This window comes from Nannospalax galili, unplaced genomic scaffold, assembly GCF_000622305.1.
Source record: "Nannospalax galili isolate Female #2095 unplaced genomic scaffold, S.galili_v1.0 scaffold1017, whole genome shotgun sequence".
Lineage (NCBI taxonomy): Eukaryota > Metazoa > Chordata > Mammalia > Rodentia > Spalacidae > Nannospalax > Nannospalax galili.
This window is the reverse complement of record NW_008340940.1, coordinates 2448037-2469843: the sequence shown is the minus strand read 5'-3', so window position 1 is coordinate 2469843 and position 21807 is coordinate 2448037. Positions and strand designations below refer to the sequence as shown.

At 34.8% G+C, this 21807-nt stretch overlaps 1 protein-coding gene across 10 annotated transcripts in view; it reads right to left on the bottom strand.

Annotated features, from left to right (window-relative positions):
• Nucleotides 1-21807, bottom strand: part of Uchl5 (ubiquitin C-terminal hydrolase L5) — a 42207-nt gene that overhangs the window by 2744 nt on the left and 17656 nt on the right. For 3 of the 10 annotated variants that reach the window (XM_008836216.3, XM_029564952.1, XM_029564951.1), the window contains 4 exons: nt 20251-20314; nt 14473-14575; nt 13207-13320; nt 11004-11102 (listed from right to left, as the gene is read on the bottom strand). In XM_008836216.3, coding sequence (XP_008834438.1) covers nt 11004-11102; nt 13207-13320; nt 14473-14575; nt 20251-20314 — 380 coding nt within the window. Of the gene's footprint in view, nt 1-10218; nt 10370-11003; nt 11103-13206; nt 13321-14472; nt 14576-20250; nt 20315-21807 lie in introns of those variants that run through there. The other 7 variants (XR_607381.3, XR_003850000.1, XR_607382.3 and 4 more) reach the window with 6 other exon arrangements.

Sequence of the window (21807 nt, the reverse complement as noted above, 5' to 3'; positions counted from 1 at the left end):
TGCAGTAAGTTTTACAGCTATTTTTATGTTAGCTCCTGAATAGTTTTTATGCAATGTATACCAGCCTCACATATCAAAAACATGAACTTAGTCTATTTTATCATAGCCATATGATTAAGATAAAATCATAAGTCTTATCTTTGCTTACTACTTTATAAAATGAAAAGATTTTGGATCAAGTACTTTCATGATAGGCACAGCTGTCTTGGTGACTCAAAATCTAATCCTGGATAAGCTTTGGCACTTAGCACCACTGCTTACAGCCACCACCACATCTCTGTCTGGCTCTTCCTACCCCTTTTCACACTATTTTATTATCTACTTTGCCTTTAAAGGGGAATGGAGGTAATCAATCAAACAAGCAAACAAACTCCAAGCATTCCAAACCACTTCTGAATCTTACAGATAATTTTTCTTGAAAGTATTACTAACTACTTACTAACACTATAAAACCTTTTAACTATATGTAACTATAAAATCTAATCTTGATCTATTCTGTTTTTCGATTTGCTTTGTTTTTAACATTTGCATTTATTAGCAGAAAGTGGTATTTTAATGTGATGCAATAACATTCTTTTTTTCAAAACAGGATGAACAAAAATAATTTTCACTAGGGAAAATGTATTGGTACATATTAAGCAGTTAATTCTAGCCACAGACTTAAAATTTTGTGGATGTAACTGGCTAGCATGCAGAAACCAAGAGGCTGCAGAGTACTTATCCCTGAACAGGACACCTATATCAAATTTCTGCCTCCCAAGGCTCAGGGATCATTGCAGAAGAGGAGGTGGAAAGATTCTAAGAGCCAAAGGTGGTGGATGGAAACAGAGTTTTCCAGACAGCTGGTTAGTTACTCATATGAATTCACCACAATGGTTGACAGCATGCACAAGTCCCATGCAAACTCAAACTAGAGGGAATCCTAGGAAAGATGTAGGGAAGTGGATAAAATGCCCCAACCCTACCCAAGGAAGTACTGGCAATGGATGGCAGTTGAGAGTCAATCTCTTTCAAGGATGGGACTCTTGGTCGGTTAACCAAGCTCCAATGGATGGACCCACACTGAAGAACACTTGGGGACACAAATTAGACTCTATAGCCCTTATCATATTTTAATTTGTAGATATGAAACTTTAAGTGGTTATAAAGTTATTTAGGTGCTACTCCGCTTGCCCAAGATTTTTAACATGTCTTTATGCTGTCACTAATTAGCATAATACTATACAGCATACTAGTATAATTGTTTTATCCCTTTCCCAAGCTATACCAGTTTGGCTGAAAAAGGAATGTGTGTTAATTATGTGTACATGCCTAGATCCTAACAAAATATCTATAATATAGTTAAAAGCTAGATATTTTCTGAATAATTTAAAACATTTCAAGAATTCCAACCAAATAATGAATCTGAATTCCCTCAAAACATCTAATATGCAATACTTAGCTAGTTATGCTGTCCCCTGCTTTCTCCTCTCCTCTCAGGCCTAGTCCCCTTCCTGTTCAACCCACAAGAGACCTGTGGACTAGCTTCCTGTGTCTCGATTCCTCTGCTCTAAGACTAGCACCATGCTCCTCACTCCAGGACTTAGAACTATTCTGCTTAGGTAGCTAAGATTCTCCCCACGATATCCTCACCCCTACCTTGGGCCTAGGCACCCTCCTGCTCCTCCAGCCAGAGAGCTCTGAGCTACCCTGCCAGAACCCAGCCACTGGATCCCCACAGTCACAAGTTGGGCTTAAGCCCCTTTTCCCTGCTGGAGAGCTCTTGACTAGTTAACTTGGAACCATCTTGTCATGCTAATAAAAACTCAAAAATGAGAACTTGAAGCATACAACAACTATTCACACCGATGAGAAAGCAACCAAGCCACATCAACAATATAAACAGAACCAAACTTCAACCAAACAAAAGAAACCTAGAATTTCATATCAGACACACAACTAACAAAAGAAATCATATGCCCAGAACACAATGGAAAAACACAAATAATATTTAAAAAAATATATATATATGTCCCTACCAAAACCCACCAGTCCTACAGAAGTATACTATAATGAGAACTACCAAGAGGAACCCCAGGATGCAAAATTTAGAAGAACAATCATAGACATGATCAAAGAATTCAACAACTTTAACGAACACACAAACAACTCAAAGAACCTGAAAGAGGATGGAAATAAACTTCTGACTGAAGCTCAAGAAAATATGAATATATGGCTAAATGAAATAACAAAAACAATTCAGAACTTGAAAAGTGAATTCACAAAAGAGATAGAAATATTGGAGAAAACTAAGTCAAAATGAAGACAGAACTGAAAAACTCAATAAGCCAACTTGAAAAGACAGGAGAATTCCTCACCAACAGAATGAATGAAATGGAAAACAGAATATCAAGACTGGACAACAAAGTTGAAGAACTAGACTGCTCAAGTGAAGAAGATAAAAAAAATTTTAAAACACAGAAATGGAATATGCAGAAAATGGGGAACTCTATGAAATGACCAAATCTACACATTATAGAGGAAGGAAAAGAATCTCAGGTCAATGGCATTGACCAGAACTTCAACAGGATTATAGAAGAAAACTTCCCTAAATTACAGAAAGATATATCTATACAGATACAAAAACATATAGAACAGAAATTAGACAACAGAAACTCACCACAACAAATCACAGTAAAACCACTAATGTACAGAACAAAGAGAGGGTTAGTGAAAGTTTCAACAGAAAAACAAGTAATATATAAAGGAAAACCCATCGGAATTACAGCTGACTTTTCAACGCAAACTAAAAAAGTCAGAAGAACCAAAAACAAAGTATTTCAAGTTCTAAATGACCACAGATGCCAGCCTGGAATACTTTACCCAACAAAACTATCATAGTCAAAGGGGAAAGAAAAATCTTTCATGATACAAACAGGCTGAAAGAATTCATGTCCATAAAGCCACATCTAGAGAATACACAAGGCAATACAAAGGACTGAAGAAAGAAATGAGCATACTCTAGATGTTACAGAAAACAAATAAAGGTATAAAGTACAGAAACACAAAATAAGACTAAAAACACAAACAAAATAAAACATTACCCAATAACCAATCACCTTTAAATATGAACTCTAAATATCAATGGCTTCAAATACCCAGTCAAAAAAACAGACTGGTTGAATAGATTAAGTAACAAAATCCATCTATTTGAAGCCTAAAAGAAACTCATCATACCTTGAAGGATAGGCACCACCTTAGGGTAAAAGGATGGAAAAAAAATATTCCAAGCAAATGGCAATAAGAAACAAAAAGTTGCTATTCTAATATCTGACAAAATAGACTTCAAGTTAAAATTAATAAAAAGAGATAAAGAAGGTTACTACATTCTGATAAAGAGAAAAATCAAACAAGACAATATCACAATCATGAACATACATGCACCAAACCGTGGTGCAGTCAATTTCATAAAAGTAATACTGGACTTCAAGACACAGATTAACCACAACTCAGTAATAATGGGTGATTTCAATATCTCACTTTCTCCAATAGACAGGTCATATGGACATGTGAATTAAATTATATCATACATCAAATGGACCTAACTAACAGACATCTACAAAATATTTCACCCAAGCACAAAAAAATACACATTTTACTCATCAGGCCATGGAAGTTTCTCTAAAATACAGACCATATACTGGGGCACAAAACAAACCTCAACAAATATAAAAATAAAAAATGTATTCTATCAAACCACAACATAATGAAACTTGAAATCAAGAGCAATGCTATTATTTATTTATTTATTTATTTATTTATTTATTTATTTATTGTCTTTTTGAGACAGGGTCTCCTTGTAATCCCAGCTGTCCTGGAACTCACTAAGTAAACCAGGCTGGCCTCAAACTCACAAAGATCTGCCTGCCTCTCCCTCCCAAGTGCTGGGATAAAAGGCGTGCGCCACCATGCCTGGCTTGCTTTTTTTTAAAGAAAAAGCTCTAGTAACTACACGAACTCATGGAGATTAAACAACTCCTGAAAGACGAATGGGTTGAAAAAATAAAGGAAAAGATAGAAGTTTTCCTGGAAATAAATGAAAATGTTTGGAGTTGGAGAGAGGGCTCAGTGGTTAAGAGCACTGGCTGCTCTTGCACAGGACCTAGGTTTGGTCCCAGTACTCAAGTGCCAGCTAACAACTGCCCATTAACTCCATTTCCAGGGTATCTGACACCCTTTTCTGACCTCCGCAAGCATTGCACTACACAGGTGCACTTACATACATAAAGGCAATACACTCATATACATGAAAAAAATTCTTTTAATGGGGGCTGGAAAGATGGCTCAGCAGTTAACAGCAGTGGTTGCTCTTGCACAGGATCAGGGTTTGGTTCCCAGCTCCCACATGATGGCTAACAACTTTCAGTAACTCCAGTCCTACAGGAATCCTATGCCCTCTTCTGACCTCCATGGGCATTGCATAACACAGGTGCACTTACGCAGATGCAGGCAATAAATTCATATGAATAATAAAAAAAATTTTTTAAAAAGAAAATGATAACATAACACAACAAAATTTCTGGGACACATTAAAAGCAGTCCTAAGGCAGAAATTTATAGCCTAAGTGCCTACACTAAAAAATCAAAAAGAGCACAAATACACGACTTAATGGTATAACTCAAGACCCTCAGAAAAACAAGAACAAAACAAACCCAAACCCAACAGATGAGAAGAAATAATAGAAATCAGAGCAGAAATCAATAAAATAGAAACAAAGAAAACAATACAAAGAATCAATAAATCAAAGAGCTAGTTCTTTGAAAAGATAAAACAATGGGGCTGGAGAAAAAGCTCAGCAGTTAAGAGCACTGGCTGCTCTTGCAGAAGACCTGAGTCCAAATCCTAGCACCCACTTGGAGGGTAACAATCATCGCTAACTCCAGTTCCAGGGGCTCCGACATCCTCTTCTGACCTCCACGAGCATTCACAACATGGTACACTTACATACATACAGACAATACAGTCACACAAATATTTATTTTACAAAAAAGAAAAGGTAGACAAGATAGACCTTTAGCCTAGCTAACCAAAAGAGCAAATACAGATCAGAAAAATCAGAGACAAATGGGGAAACATCACAACAGACACCAAAAAGATCCAGAACATTATAAGGGAATACTTTAAAAATCTAAAAGAAATGAACAAATTTCTAAATTCAAAAGATCCACCAAATCTAAACCAAGAAGAGATCAACAGTTTAAAAATACCCATAAAAAATTAACAAAATTGAAGCAGTAATACAAAGCCTCCCGATTCAAAAAAAAACATCAGCCCTAGATGAATTCACAGCAGAGTTCAAAAAAGATCTATTACTTAAACTATTCAAAAAGATAGAAACTGAGAATTCCCAAACTCCTTCTATGAAGTTAGTATAATATCGAAAACAGGTTAAGCCACAACCCCCCAAAAAGAAAACTATACATCTATATCCCTAATGAACAAAGACAAACATTTGCAACAAAATACTTACAAACCACATATATACACACATCAAAAAGACCTTCCACCATGATCAAGTTGGCTTGATTCCAGAGATACGGGGTATGGAGGTGGTTCATATATACATACATATATGTGTGCGTGTGTGTGTGTGTGTGTGTGTGTGCGTGTGTAATAAATCACATAAACAGTCCTAAAGACAAGACTCATGTAGCCATCTCAATAGATGCATAAAGGGCCTTTGACAAAATCCAACATGATTTATGATAAAAGTCCTACAGGAATTGGACTGGAGAGAACATAGCTCAACATAATTAAAGTTATATACAACAGATCCACAGTCAACATCATTCTAAATGGAAAAAAACTGGAAGCATTCCCATTAAATTCAGGAACCAGACAAAAATGTCCACTGTCCCCACTCCTTTTCAATATAGCTTGAAACTCTTGTTAGAGCAGTAAGACAAATTAATAGGGTACTAACTGGAAAAGAAGAGAAATTTGCAGATGATACATTATACATGAGATCCCAAAAATTGTACTAGAAAACTGCTAGAAATGATCAACACTTTCAGCATAGTGGCAGGTTACAAAATCAAATTACAAAAAACAGTAGCCTTTCTATAAACTAGTAACAAGCAGTGAAAAAAACTCATGGAAACACTTCTATTCACAGTAGCCTCAACAACAACAACAACAACAACAAAAAAAAAATCTAGGAACAAACCTGACCAAAGACATTAAAGATCTCTACAATGAAAATTTTATAAGAAAGAGATTGAGGAAGACAAAAGGAGATGGAAAAACCTCCCATGCTCATGGATTGGTAGAATTAATATTGTGAAAATGACCATCCTACCAAAAGTAATCTATAGATTCAATGCAATTCCAATCAAATTCCCCATGACATTCTTCACAGAAAGTGAACAAAAAAAAAATCCTAAAAAATTCCCCATGACATTCTTCACAGAAAGTGAACAAAAAAAAATCCTAAAATTCATGTGGAAACACAAAAGACCCCAGGTATTTAAAATAACCTTGAGCAAAAAGAGCAATGCTGCGCAATTACCATACCAGATCTTAAACTCTATTACAGAGTTATACTCATAAAAACAGCATGGTATTGGCACAAAAACAGGCAAATAGATCAATGGAACAAAATAGAAGACCCAAACATGAGTGCATGCAATTTTAGCCACCTGATATTTGACAAAGGTGCAAAGAACACACACTAGAGGAAAGAAAGACAGCCATCTTCAACAAATGATGCTGGCAAAATTGGATCTTCATCTGTGGAAGTATGAAGTTAGAACCATAGCTATCACCCTGCACAAAAGTCAACTCCAAATGGACCAGAGACTTGAATGTGAAACCTAAAACTCTGAAACTGTTAGAAGAAAATATAAACAGTACCCTACAAGATATAGGCACAACAAAGGACTTTCTAAAGTGGACAGCATTTGTTCAGAAATTATAAAGTCAACAATCAAAAAGTGGGACCTCATTAAACTAAAAAGCTTCCGTACAGCAAAAAAAAAAAAAAAAAAAAAAAAAACAACCAAGGAAGTGAAGAGGAAACCCACAGAGTGTGAGAAAATCTTCAGCTACACATCTGACAGGTGATTAATATCCAGAATATACAAAGAACTTTATACAAAGAAAACAAATGACCCAATTAAAAAAATAGGCTATGGAGCGGAACACAGAGCTCTCAAAAAGAAGAAATAAAAATGACTAAGAAAAACCTGAAAAAGTGTTTAACATCCTTAGTGATTAGGGAAATGCAAATCAAAACCACTTTAAAATTTCATCTTAACCCAGTCAAGAATGGCTAAGATCCAGAGATTAAATAATATCAAATGCTGGTGAGGATACGGAGAAAGAGGAACTCTCATTCATTGCTGGTAGGTTTACAAACTGGTGCAACCACTTTGGAAAGCAGTGTGGAGAATTCTTAAAAAACTAAAAATAAATCTACCATATAATCCAGTTATACCACTCCGTGGCATACACCTAAAGGACCCATCCTACTGCAGAGATACTTGTGCAGTTGTTTGTTGCTGCTCTTTTCACAATAGCTAAGAAATGGAAACAACCTAAACATCTCTCAACTGGATAATGAAAATGTGGTACAGTTACACAAAGGAGTTCTCCTCAGCAGCAAAGAAAAACAAAATCATGAAACTTGCAGGTAGAAGGATGGAACTAGTTGTTATACTATGTGCAGTAATACAGACTCAGAAAAACAAGTGACATATATTCTCTCATTTATGGAACTTAGCACCAAATCCTTAAATGTGAGTATATATCCTGATATAACCACAGGAGCCAGAAAATGGAAATGAACCATTGGAGATAAAGGGAAAGAAGGAGCCCAAGAGAGAAGGATAGCAGGAGACAGGCCTTATCAAAGGGGAAATGGGGAAAATAAATGAGAAGGGAGGAGAGAGGGTTATACAGGAGGAGAGAAAGAAGAGATAACACTTAGTTGGTGTGAAAAGCCAGACGAAAATGCATTAGTTCAAAAGTCTAATGAAAAATATATATACTATACATATTGGTGATGTGTACCACTCAAAGTCTATATAACAAAAGAGTCAGGCAGGAGAAACTTTGGTTTGAACTTCAGACAAAGGACTTGGAGCGATGGATCTGGACCTGACCTGGAAACCTCCTCCCTGAAGACTCACACTTACAGTATCAGAGGATACTATGCAAGCTGCTAAGGCAGAAAACCAATCAAGGATCCAACCCAGCTATAAGGCCTAATAACCACAACAATGACCAGCAAAGCAAAAATATCTCTACTGGTGCAGTAGTGATACTTTTATCTTGGGAATAATCAACAGCTATCTAATTGGACCTAAAGCCCACTCAATGGAAGGGAACTCACGTGTGGGACTGTAAACAGCTAAATACACATGGCTGGAGAAGTCACAGATCCTATAGAAAAACATATGGAGAGTGCATGTCCCTGAGTAGGACTCCTGTATTAAACCTCTGCCACCAAAGGCTCAGACACCATCGAGGAAAATGGGGTGGAAAGATTGTAAGAGCCAGGAGTGGGAGATGACCACAAAGAAACAGTTTTCCAGATGGCTGCGAACTTGCTCATATGAACTTACAGTAATAGTGACAGTATACACAAGACCCATGCAAATTCAAATCAGAAAAAAAACCAACAGAGAAGTAGGAAATTGGGTAAGAAGCCCCAACATTAGCTGAGAACTATTTGTAGCTGATCACTACTTGGTGAGGGAGAGCTGGTCTTCTTCAAGGGAGTGATGTTAGATAGTTTGACCAGGCTTTAATGGATGAACTCAGACTGAGGGACATCTGGAGACACAAACTTGACTTAATAAGGCCTTAACATCTGATAGAATGCATAAAATACGGAGGGTGGCAAGGGAGGGGGTCTAAGTATGATTAAGATATGTTATATGAAATGCACAAAAATTCAATAAAATAAAAAACCTATTATATATTACATATATAAAAAGAATAAGTGTACCTCAATAGTGCTTGTGTAATACAGCTAATTAAAAATTTTCCAGAAATCAGTAAACTAGAAGGTCATTAACAACCTTCCTTTAAAAAAATGCAAAGACAAAAGTCAATTGTGCTGGTATTACACTAATATTACATATTCATATACTGCCACCTTGTGCCTAAAATAATGTGGTTCTAAAACAAAGATGAAAAGTTGTTGCTCTCTAGGCTCTCAAAAAAAAATTGAGGATATACAGTCATCAAAACAAAAATCAGACAAAATTTTTCTTAATCTGCACAAAAAAACTGTATTTAAAGACAAATTTTAAAGTTTGCATTGCATAAAGTGACAATTTATATATAGGTCCCTAACAAGAAATTTTATTTATTATTGAGATTTTATGTAATTGCAATCTGATAAACACACACAGACAACATGATTTTTGCACGTTTTTCATATATTATTTGAATTTTTTTTTTTATTATTTTTAATTATATGTCTGTATGAGGATATATGCACCTGGTGCAGATGCCCACAAAGGCCAGAGGCATTGGATCCTCTGAAAGAGCAGTATGCATTCTTAACTGCTGAACTATCTCTCCAGTACCATAAAGTTTTATATTACAAAGAATATATCCAAGACAAAACAGTATTAAGTGACAGATCTGGGCTTAATATCAAGATCTGTTAGACTGTTATACTGTGCTCCTTTTTATATCAAGACTTTCCTTCTTTTTTTTTTTTTTTTTTGAGACAGGGTCTTGTAGCCCAAGCTTACCTTGAGCTACATAGCTGATGACCCTGAACTCCTAATCCTCTTGTCTCCACCTCTCAAATGCAAGGATCACAGACATACGCCACCACACCTGGCTCTTATTTAGATTTTTAAAAGAGAAATAGTTCATGGTCTTTCATATAAAGAACACCATATGTAGGTATTCTGTTAACAAACAATTTTGAAGACCACAGAGCCCTAATTGTTAACATGTTTAAAAACTAGTTTTCCTTCTTAGAATACCTCCAGAAGCACAAACAGAAAAGCCTATGTGAAAAAACAAAAGATTTAATAGTCTCCTACAAGAATTTTGTATTTAATGTTAAAAAGTGGGTCATATATTTCAGGAAATAAAGTAAACACAAAAATATTATGAAGCCAAATTTCATTATTTGAAATGTAGAATATGAAATATCTGGGACAAAATCTATCTTTGCTTTTTAAACTTTAAAATTAATAAGAAAAATATACCTACCATGTATTCTTGTCTTTAAATTAATGGTCCAAATTTTTATTTGCCTAGTAGTGTCTTCTCAAAGTGTTTCTCAAAATGTGGTACACAGATCAGTTGCATTAGAATCACTTGGGGAACTTATTAAAGATTCCTTCCCCCATATGACAGTATCTGGGAAGGGGGCCAGGTAACATGTATTTTAAAGAGCATCCAGTGATGGTCATTTCAGAAATGTTGATTTACAATATAAACTTAAAAACAATTTAAATGTACTTCATTTATTCCACAAATATTTTATTAAGTACCTAAAATTGAAGGATAAATCTTAGAAATCAGAACTTTCTACTTATTTACGTTAGTCATCCTTCCATAGGAACGAATCTAGATTAGGAATAAGAAAACCTACTTCTTGGTCCAGACTATTCCTTTACCCCATCAACGTCCATTCTAGTTCTAAATTCTATGGCATCAATTCAAAATTTTACAAAATTAACTAGGAAAGATCTAATATTTCAGTTATTAACATGAAAAAAATTGTTTTCGTTCAGAGAAAGAAGTAATGTTTTAGTTCAGTACAGAACATGCTGAATTCCAGACATTAAACAATTCTGGAAGGCTAAAGTACTGGGGCAATACTTTGTTTTAAAGTATTAGGCTAAGCTAATTCTCTTAGAATACAAAACACTAGGGATAAGAAAAGAATAAAATTATAAAAGCTTCAAGAAATTTGACCTCCATTCATGCCAAAAACAATACTTAGGGAGAATCTAAACTTATTTTGAGTAGCTATCAGGAAAATACTTACCTTTTCTACAAGTGGTATTAACTGCTGATGTTCTGCTAACGTCTTTAACAATTCCATAATGAAAGGCAGATAGTTGTGCTTCCTTCTGATATTTTCAATCTGAAAATAAAACACACTTCTGCTCATTTTCTGATATAATCTTTTGGTATCCAACTTAAAATACAATGGAATAAACTCCTTCATTCTCACAAACAATTAGAAATAAGATTCATTCTTGTTGACAATAAAGATTGTACGATAAAACATGGCAAATGTTTCTTAGGTACGGCTTCTTTGCCTCAGCTTAGCAAACAAGTCTTTGAAAGTCCATTCTAAGGACATTTATAAAGTATCCTTATAAGTATAATGAGATAAATTAACACTTTTGCTACAACTACATAGCTAATAAAGCCAAACCTGATGAGACCAATTTTATTTCTTGACTATCCACAATTTTTCTTGGGGATTGTTTTTTACCAAATGGGTAAATGGTAGAGAAAAATCTGTGCTTCATAGAAAAACTAGAGAACACTCTCCCAAATTATATGACTCTAGCCTTTCAAGATCATTGAGTTATTGCAAATTCTGTTTAGTAGATGTATATTCTGTTTGACTAACGAATCTTTTCCATAGTAAAAAGCTTCTACCCTTTGTAAATCATTTCAACATTCCCTTACATCTCTTTTGAACTAGATGTAACATGCTACAGTTTCTTAAAATTAAGCCATGGGTAGTTTGGGCTCCTTTTTATTATTATGGGAAATGGGAAATGAAGACAATGGCTGAAGTCATCATCTCTTACCTTCCCATCTCCATAAACCTGGCCCTTCCTTTTCCTAAAGACCCCAACCATTCTCAACTGAGAAATCCTACTATACTACAGATTCAGCTATGGTCCCCTGAATTTCTTTAACAGTTATCTGTTAGCTGTTAAGTATAATGTGAAGGACTGTGCTAACACTGTGGTGAGCAACAAAAAGAAAAATGTACAGTCTTGCCTTCAAGCTTCAAAAAGGAATACTGTCCTACTAGAACCACACAACAAATACCCTACAGGCATGCACAGTCAAAGTTCCCTCTTCTTTGCACTCTTTCAGAAAAGAGTGTACTTAATAGACCGTACATCAAGGAGAATGGTAAAATTGCATAAATATTTGATATAACAAAAATTAAACAATGACTTCAAACACCTAAAAATTTTAAAGCAAAATTCAAGAGACAAAAAAAAAAAAAAAAAAAAAAAAAGTGGTAAGTGATTTTCAAAGCATAGGGATTTAGTTATACATTTAAAATAGAATCTATTCTAAAGAATAAAGAAACCTAAGAAAAAACTTCAATTATTAGCACCATTGGCACATATGTATGAAAATATCATAATGAAATTCATTGAAAGCTAAAAAAAAATTTTTTAAGTCGAAAAACTATTAGTACTATTACACATAAAGCAAACAAATTATTAAGGAACCAAAATTTTCAGCTTAACAGAAATGCTTTAACATAAAACTTGAATATTAATATAAGTCCACATTGTATTTTCTTTTCTAAAACAAAATAAGAACCAAAAATTTATTTCTTAAGCTTAGGAAAGGTCTAGAAACAGTGACCATCAGGAGTACTGAGTCTCCTTGACAAGAAGATAATGGTTTTTAAAAATAATTTTCAGCTAGTCAACAGTGGCATGTACCTGTAATCCCAGCACTCAGGGAGACAGAGACAGGGGTATCACCAGAAGTTCAAGCTAGCCTGGTCTACACAGTGAGTTATAGGCCAGCCAGGGCTATATTTTGAGACTGTCTCAAAAATCAAAATTAATTTTTCACTATGGAAACTTGGGACTTTTTGAAAAAACACCTAACTCCAAGGCCAAATCAGGCAATGTACAGGATACGTCTGAAGCATCTTTCCACACTACAAAGCATGGAAACTACCAGAGACTAACACTCAAAAAGACAGGAGATCCAAGCTGTCTCCTATGTACAAAGATGGGATATTGGGCATCCATAAAAACAGTAAATACAGTGAACTTCTGAAGCATCTAAATACATTAAAAATCTGTTCATAATACCATTTAAAAAATGAATCTTTGCAGGAAACTAGAGCAACAACACATTATTCTGAAACCTGATCAATGATGAGAGAAAAAACTTCAAACATTCAACATACCTTCATCTCAAAATGTACTGCTTTTTACTAAAACATTATAGAGATATTTTTTAATGCATACCTTGTATCTTTTTAATTTTTGTACTTCTTCTTCAATAAGCATCTGGTTTCTGGCAACTTCTGACTGAATAGCACTTAGCACAGTACTACCCTGATCTGTATCCATGGGTTCCTCCTTAGGAGTAAGAAAAAGAAATAGCACACCCTAATGACTGAGGCTTAAGTCCAGGCTACTTTTAAATGATTAACACAGTGCAATTACTTTCAAGTCTCAACCCAATGCTCGAAAGAGTACCAGCCTAATAACAGCAAAATTAAAGAGTAAAGCCCTAAACAGTACCTTTCATGTCTCTGTTCTGTGATAATACATATGATTTTTTTACCTAAAAATCTAGCAATATTGTAATATACTATATTGTACAATCCATTAAGTTACAAAAAGATCTGCTTCAACAGTCTTAAAAATATGATCAAAGAATTAAAAAAAAAAACTTTCTCTACTATTAGCTCTCTTTTTAATCATACTACAGTAGAAAGGTAATCATAAAGACAAGTAAAGACTGTATGTGAATCTACATATATCCAAATAACCCTTGGAGAAATATAGTATAACTTGCTTAATTACATAATGAAACAACAGCAAACAGCAAAAATAATTCATTGCTAACATTTATCATTTTCCATTTTCTGTGTTAGTCATTGTTTTAAGTGCTACATAAACTTGATTCCCATGATAACATTATATAGTCAACACTATTATCCTCATATTACATGAAAAAACTGAGAAACATATCAAGTGGAAAAGCTAGTAACTAAATCTAGGTAGCATGAACTCAGAATATTTTCCTTAACCTCTACTCAAAACACTCAATTAAATCTATTTAATAAGGAAGAAAATACATTTTTCCCCTGAGAAAATACCTACCCGGAAATTTTACACTTAAAAATATGGCCACAGGGGCTGGAGAGATGGCTCATGGCTAATAGTGCTTCCTATGTAAATATAACCTAAGTTCAGAGCCCAGAACCCACAGAAAAAGTCAGAAATAGCTGCACACATGCACACACCACCAGTGCTGAGGGGGAGATAAGGTGGGGGGGGACAGTATTAGAGACAGGAGGATTACTGGGGCTTGCTGGCCACGAGCCTAGCTCCAAGTTTAGTGAAAGACTCAGTCTCCAAAGAATAAAGCATGGAGTGATAAGAACAGGACATCAGATCCTCTTCTGGTGTCTATATATACTACTTACATACTCCCTTCCAACCCCCCTAATGCACACACGCACGCACACATGCACGCACGCACACACACAGAGGACCACAAACCTCTGCAAGCTGTCTTTGTAATTCTGCTATCTTCTGCTCATATATCATTTTTCTGTCGGATACAATGGCCATTAAGTTAAATCGAATTTCACCTTCACTATACCTACAAAAAAGTTATTTTAAAACTTAAAATGTAATAGCGAATTACAAAATCAATAATATTGTGATAATTTATTGCAACTACCAAATAATACTTGGGAGCAAACAAAATTCTATCACTTGGCTAACAATTGAAAATGACACTTTTTTAAGGTTTTGTATATCAAAGAATACAACAGTATCAAAAAAATTACATTTCATCAATCATATTTTTAAATGTGCTATGTTAATTCCACTTAAAACATTTGAAATAACATATACTTCTATCATTTTTCCTTAAGTTCATAAGAAATATATCAGAAAAAGAATTAAACTTAGACCTCACAATTGTTAGATTACACAGGGTCCTGATACTATGTAACTTTTTGCAAATCATAACATAGTTTCTACTTTTAATTACTATATTTCAAACTTTTATTTTTAAGTTACATATAAGAATATATTTTATTCTTTCAATGTATAATTATGTCCTACAGTAAGATTTCTGAATGTCTGATATCAATAAAAAGCTCAGTGCATAAAGCCCATTTATGGCAGGAACTGGCATTTAAAAAATCATCCATAATAAGAACATATTAAAAACTAAAAGCAAATTATCCATAACATGAAATGATACTTTATCATGATAAAAATGTATTTTAAAAGCATATGCTCATTTTTCATTAGTTTACCTTCTGTAATTTTAGTTATCAGAAACAACATGGCAATATAACTACAGTGCTTTGAACTGTAACAATGTTCTTTAGTTTTAAATTCCTTTAAAATTGTAGGATTTCCATGTCCCTAATCTTCTTATGAAGTACAACTGAAATTTGTGGAAAAAACATAATAAAAAGAGAAAAAGAAAAATCAAAGGCAGAGAGAAGGCAGGCAAGCTAGGGAACCCAGGCTCAAGAATGACACGCTCTCTTTTTACATACCCCAGAGTTGAAGCTGCAGAAACCAACAACTCAGACACCCAACAAGCACAGACAGAAAAGAGCCAGGAGAAGTCTGTTCTCTAGTGAAACAAGAAAGCGGAAGCCTGGCAAGACAGAATACTTTTAGACAATAGTCCCTGTACTATGGTAGAGAAACAACAGAAAACTCTGTGACTCTACTTACAGCAACAAGAGTGGAGCAGAAAGCCAAGACTTCCAGCCTCACTAAGCTATACTGAAGTACCTGAGATAGGGTCAACAAAAGCTAAGTAGAGAGCTAGACTTTCATGTTTGGCAGGTGGTAAGAAAAATACCCACTTGCAGTATAAGAAGATTCTGAGTGGCAACCAGAACTGTCACTGTCATCTAATGGAAAAGAAGCAAGCCTCTCTGACTCCAGCACCAGTAGAGGCATGCAGAGAGCAATAACAAGGCAGGCAGTTCTCCCTCCCTAGCCAGGGGGCTATCACTGGAAGTCCTGCTGGTAGTCAAAACACCCACTGCTGCCAGCAGAAAGACAAGACCTTTCCTCCTCAAGTGTCAGCAGAGGCCAAGGGGGAAAGTCTGGACTTCTACTCTGTTCCCGCCTGGCATTAATGAGATAGCACTCCCAATTTACCCTGCTAGAGTTCATTAAAACCACTTAAGACAGCTTTAAAGTAAGATCCAAAGTCTTATCACATAACTCAAAATGTTCAGGTTTAATAAGTTCACTATTCACTGTATTTAAAAACCATAAAAAGCTCAACCTGAGTTAAAAAGACATATGACAGTATGATGGCAGAATTCAGCATTATCTGCCAGAGTTTAGGAGTCATTGGAAAAACAATTCAATGAGTAATCACTGAAAAATTCAGTCTCAACAGATTTTTATAATAGAGTCAAATGGAAATTTTACAACTAGTACCTATAATAACCAAGACAAAACACTCAAAGGATGGGCTCAAGAGCAGAACAGAAAGGATGGGAGAGAGACTCGGTAATGGAAGACAGAAGGAAGTATCAAAGTAAACACAGAAAATAAGGGAACCCTGAAAAAATAGCCTCAAAGAACTGTGGCAATAAACAAAACATCTAATATTTGAGACACTGAAGTACAAGGAAAGGGAGACAAGGTGAATTGGATAATAGCTGATAATAGCTAAATTTGGTAATAGCTGAAAACTTTCCAAATTTGCCAAAATATAAACCTACAGATTTAAGAAGCCAAACAAATCCCAAAGATGACAGCCTAAAGAAATTCACACAAAGAAGCAGCATAGTCAAATTTCTGAAAGTTACAGATGAAGGAAAACATCTGGAGAGGAGCGTGAGGAAAATATCACACCCATAAGGAATTGGCACTGGGTTTATCATCAGGAGCCAGAGGGCAGAGTGCAGAAGGGGCCCTACTTTCTCCAAGCACTGAAAAGACCATCATTTAAGCAATCCATATCTAGTCATTTTCTTCAGAAATGAAAGAAAAATACAATATTTGAAGAAGAAAAAAGAAAGTAGACAGGGGACATAGCCTAAGAGAACAGCTAATGGAGGCTCTCTAAAATAAACAATGTGAATAACCAAAAGAATGGTGGGGCATCAGGGAGAGGTACAAGTGCAGCCGTACTCAGTGCATGTCTCCTCTCTGGGAGTTTTCTAAAGTGTTTCACGACTGAGGCAAAAGTTCCTCTAGCTGATGTTTGTCTAAAATATACATAGAGGAATCCTGTAAAGTAATAAGTACAGCAAAAGTACACACAGGAAGGTAAGGTCTCCACATTACACTCAAACTAATAAAATGCTGACACCAACAGACTGATCAGAAACCATTAAAAACTACACCGAATATTCTAAAAATGTTTCAACTAATAAAATGAATAAAAATAGAACTCTAAAAAATATGCAAGTAACTTTTATGAAGGTAAGAAACGGAAAATAGATAAGTGAAATAAAATAGAAAAACAAAAAAATGAATAGCAAAATTATACATAGTTTTATGTCAATTACATTTGACACAAATTATCTCAATATAGTAAGTAAGAGATTGGTAGGGTGGGTTAGAAAACATCACTTGAATATATGTTGCCTACCAGAAACTCATTTCACATATGACATAGGCAAGTTGAAAATAAAAGGATATAAAAAGATATTTTCTAATAAAAACAAAGCAAGCATGGCTATATGATTAGACAAACTTCATTCATGGCAAAGAAAATTATAGAAACAGACATTCCATTCTAATAAAAACATTGATTCTTAAAGAGGAAATGAACTGATCATAACATGCATCCACCAAACAACTGAACTGGAAACACATAAAGCAAAATGGATAAAATGAAAGAAACAGAGAAATTCAAAACTGTCCTTTTTTGCAAATGATTATCTACATAGAAAATGTTAGAATATGTGTATATTCACTTAGATCAAAGTATAAACTTAGAACAAAGTATCACTTAGAACAAAGAAGAAAAAAAGCAATTAGCTTTCCATGAATCAGCAAAGATCACATAGAAAACAAAGACTAAAGTATGGTATCATTTATATCACTCAAAAATATGTGCTTGAGTAATTAGAACAAAACAAATGTTGGACTTACATGCTGAAAACCGAAAAATACTGATGAAAGAAATTAGATCTAGGTAAATATACATATATTCTAATCAAGGATTGAAAGATTGAACACAATAGAAGTAACAATTCTCAAATTATTACAAATGTTTCCTAAAATTCCTGTCTCCCAAGAACTTTGTAACCTTGAAGAAAACAGTACACTGAAATGTGTTTGAGAAAGAGTAACTAAAATAGCTAAGGACAAGTTTGTCATGAAGGAAATGAAATCATAAGGCACTAGTCTACCAGGCTTAGCGCTCCAGTAATCAAGACTGCATAGTATTGCAGAAAGACAAATAGATTAATACAAGCAATTATGACCCCAGAAATAGAATCACACAAATATACCCAATTTTTATTGTGGTTGCTGTCTTTTGACAGGGTCTCCCTAGTCACAGCCCACCTGGAAATTACAATGTGAACCAGGGTGGCCTCAATCCCACAGAGATCTACCTGCCTCTGCCTCCTAAAGGCTGGGATTAAAGGCGCACGCCACCACGCCCAGCATCCAAATTATTTTTTAACAAAAGTATGGGAGAAATTCAGTGAGGATGATAGCCTATTCAATACCTGATGGATAGAGAAATTGAATATGCACAAGTTAAAGAAACAAACAACCTAAATACCACACCATATACAAAACATCTCAAAACACAGACTTGAAGTGAAAAATAGTTAACTATAATTCTTAAAATAAACAAAATGAAATGTAGGGCCAGGAAAAGGCCTCTTACACTTGGCAACAAAAACATATCATAGTAGAATTATCGATAACCTGGTTTTCATTAGGATTAAGACTTTTTGCTCGATGAAGCACTATGTTGGGAGGATGGGCTATGGACTGTGAGAAAATATATGGGATAATTTATGATCAAACATAGGTACACATACAAAGAAAAAAAGTAAAAAATTTGAAACATTCGATTAAGCAGTGAGCAAAAGGCATGCAAAGATTTCAATATCTTCAGTCAAGAGGGAAATGCAGAGAAAAATCATAATGAAACATTACAGTGGTCAAAAAAAAAAAAATGTTTTTTTACAACACCAGTGCTAGCAAGGATGCAGAGAACCAGAAACTCATACTTTGATGGAAGAAAGGTAAAATGGTATGTTTATCAACTACAGAAAGAGTCTGCTGGTTTCTAAAACAAATGACTAAACATGCATTTTACCATAAACATGGATATGGCACTCTTGGCCATTAATCCCAAAGAAATAAAAATTCATTGTTTATACAAAAGTCTCTACAAAATTGTTTGAGATTTATGCATAATAGCACCCAAGTGGATATAATCTGGGTATCTTTCGATGAGTGAAGAGGCAAAAAGAATTGTATTTCCATACTGTAGGGTACTATTCCTCACTAAAAATTGAACTGTGGCTGGGACTGAGTCAGTGGGACAGTGAAAGCTCAGTGTACAGGAGGACGTGGGTTCGATCCCTAGCCCCGTGAAACAACAAAATCCTCTCGTGTTGTGTTGAATAAAAAAACCTAATGTAAAAAGATGACACAGTGTGTGATTCCATTTATATCAAAGTCTTCAAATGAGAAAATACAGAAATAGGGATTAAGGTATAAAGAGGAAAAGTAGATGTGAGGCAGAGGGAGTGACTCTATCTAAGAAAGGGCAACATGAAGGATCCACGGGGTGATGGAATTTTCCTGTGTATCATCTGTATCAATATCAGTATCTTGGCTGTGACATACTATAGGTTTGTAAGACTATAAGGTAAACAGTACACATAATCTCTATTACTTATTAGAACGGAATTGAACACATAATTATTTCAAAATAAAAACTTTCAAGAAATCCTCAAAAACAAAACAACACTAAAAATATCTGTACATATATCTAGTAGTAGAACAGCTCACTTAGCACTGATATTGTAGTTCAGCCGTAGAATGCTTGCCTAGCATGCCTATAGCTCTAGGTTCAATCCCCTGTACTGCAAAAAAACCAAATCTCACTTAATGGAGATCAGCATGTTTACTTGTGCTATACAAAATTTAGAGATTTTCTGAAATAAATTTTCTGATTACATTAATTCAACCAAGAGAAGATGTTAGCTGTTTAACATACACCATTAAAGAAAAAAAAATTTAATTTAAAAAAAAAAAAAAAAAAACCTTAAAAACCAGAATATTACACCATATTAGCTGAGCATTTACTTTTGTATCCTTTTTTCTATGACTGGCCTCACTGCGTTAATCCAGTCATCTTGATTGCATGCACCTAGAAAGAAATTTTAAAACAGTTAAGACAAAAATAGGAAAAATCAACATTAACATTATCAAGTCATGTTATCATGTAACATGTTAACAGACACTACAGCATTTGAGAAAGTAATGAATGAATGAAGTTATCTCAAACTCAGAACTATGAGATAAGGATAACTACCCTCTCACTTCACAGATGATAAAACTGAAGGCTTAGGAATAAAACAGCCCACACACTGGCAGCAAAATAAGGAGTCAATGTTTATTTGTCCAACTCTCTACAAATGAACATAAAATAAAATGCTGATAAGGAATAATGGCGGGGTGGTGATTAAAGTAGGTCATATACATGTATGGAAATGTACAAAAACTAATCTGTACATTATGCTAATAAAAATTAAAACAAAACTGAAACCACCTATAACACAAAACCAATTTTTTTAAATTATTATTTTTATGTGTATGCATGTATTGCCTGCTCGTAAGTACACACATGTCGTGCAATGCCCGTGGAGGACAGAAGAGGCTGTTGGATCCCCTGGAACTGAAGTTACAGACAGTTCTTAGCTGCCATGTGGGTGCTGGGATTCGAACCCGGGTCTTCTTGCAAGAGCAGTCAGTGTTCTTAATCTCTCCAGCCCCCAAACCAGAAGTTACAACACAGCTACTAGCTGTACAGTGAAAGTGATTATTCTGTGTTGTCTTCTACTTCCTTTATATTTTATGATTATAATAAATAAAAAATGGCTGATCAGATAGAAGTCAAGAGAAAACACACAGAGATCAAATCAACTACCGAACTAGAGAAAATCAGCTCCTACAGCAGTGTTGCTCATTTTCTATAACAGACATAGAATAATAAATATTTTTAAATATAAAGCATGCACATCTTCATAGACAAATTATTGGTTGCAAATGTAGAATATGATAAAAAAAATTACAAAATTATAAACAAAACAAACATATTTTAATTTTTTGCAGCACTGGAGATTGACTCCAGGTCATCACACATGGCAGGTGAGGGCTCAATCACTGAGCTACAGTCTAGAACTGGACATATATTTATTTTATGTATAAAAATAAAAGTTTAGGGGTTGGAGAGATGGCTCAGCAGTTAAGAGCACTGGCTATTATTCTTGCAGAAGACCTGGATTCAATTCCCACACCAATATGGCAGCTGGCAACCATCAGTAACTCCAGTTCAAGGGGATCTGATGCCTTCTTCTGACCTCCATGAGCATTGCACAACATGGGTATACTTACATACACATAAAATAAAAATAATAAAAATATTTTAAAAATATATAAAGTTTAATGAATAGCATATATCATCAGATTCAAATGAAACAAAGTATTTTTAGACTGCAATCTAATTTCAATGAAACAAAACATTTAATGAGGTCACAAAAAAGAATTAAAGTTCTTTCATAGAAGGCTGGAGTGTAGTTCACTGGTAGAGTACCTGCCCAGCACACATGCAGCCCTGAGTCCTGGGTTCTATCTGTGTGC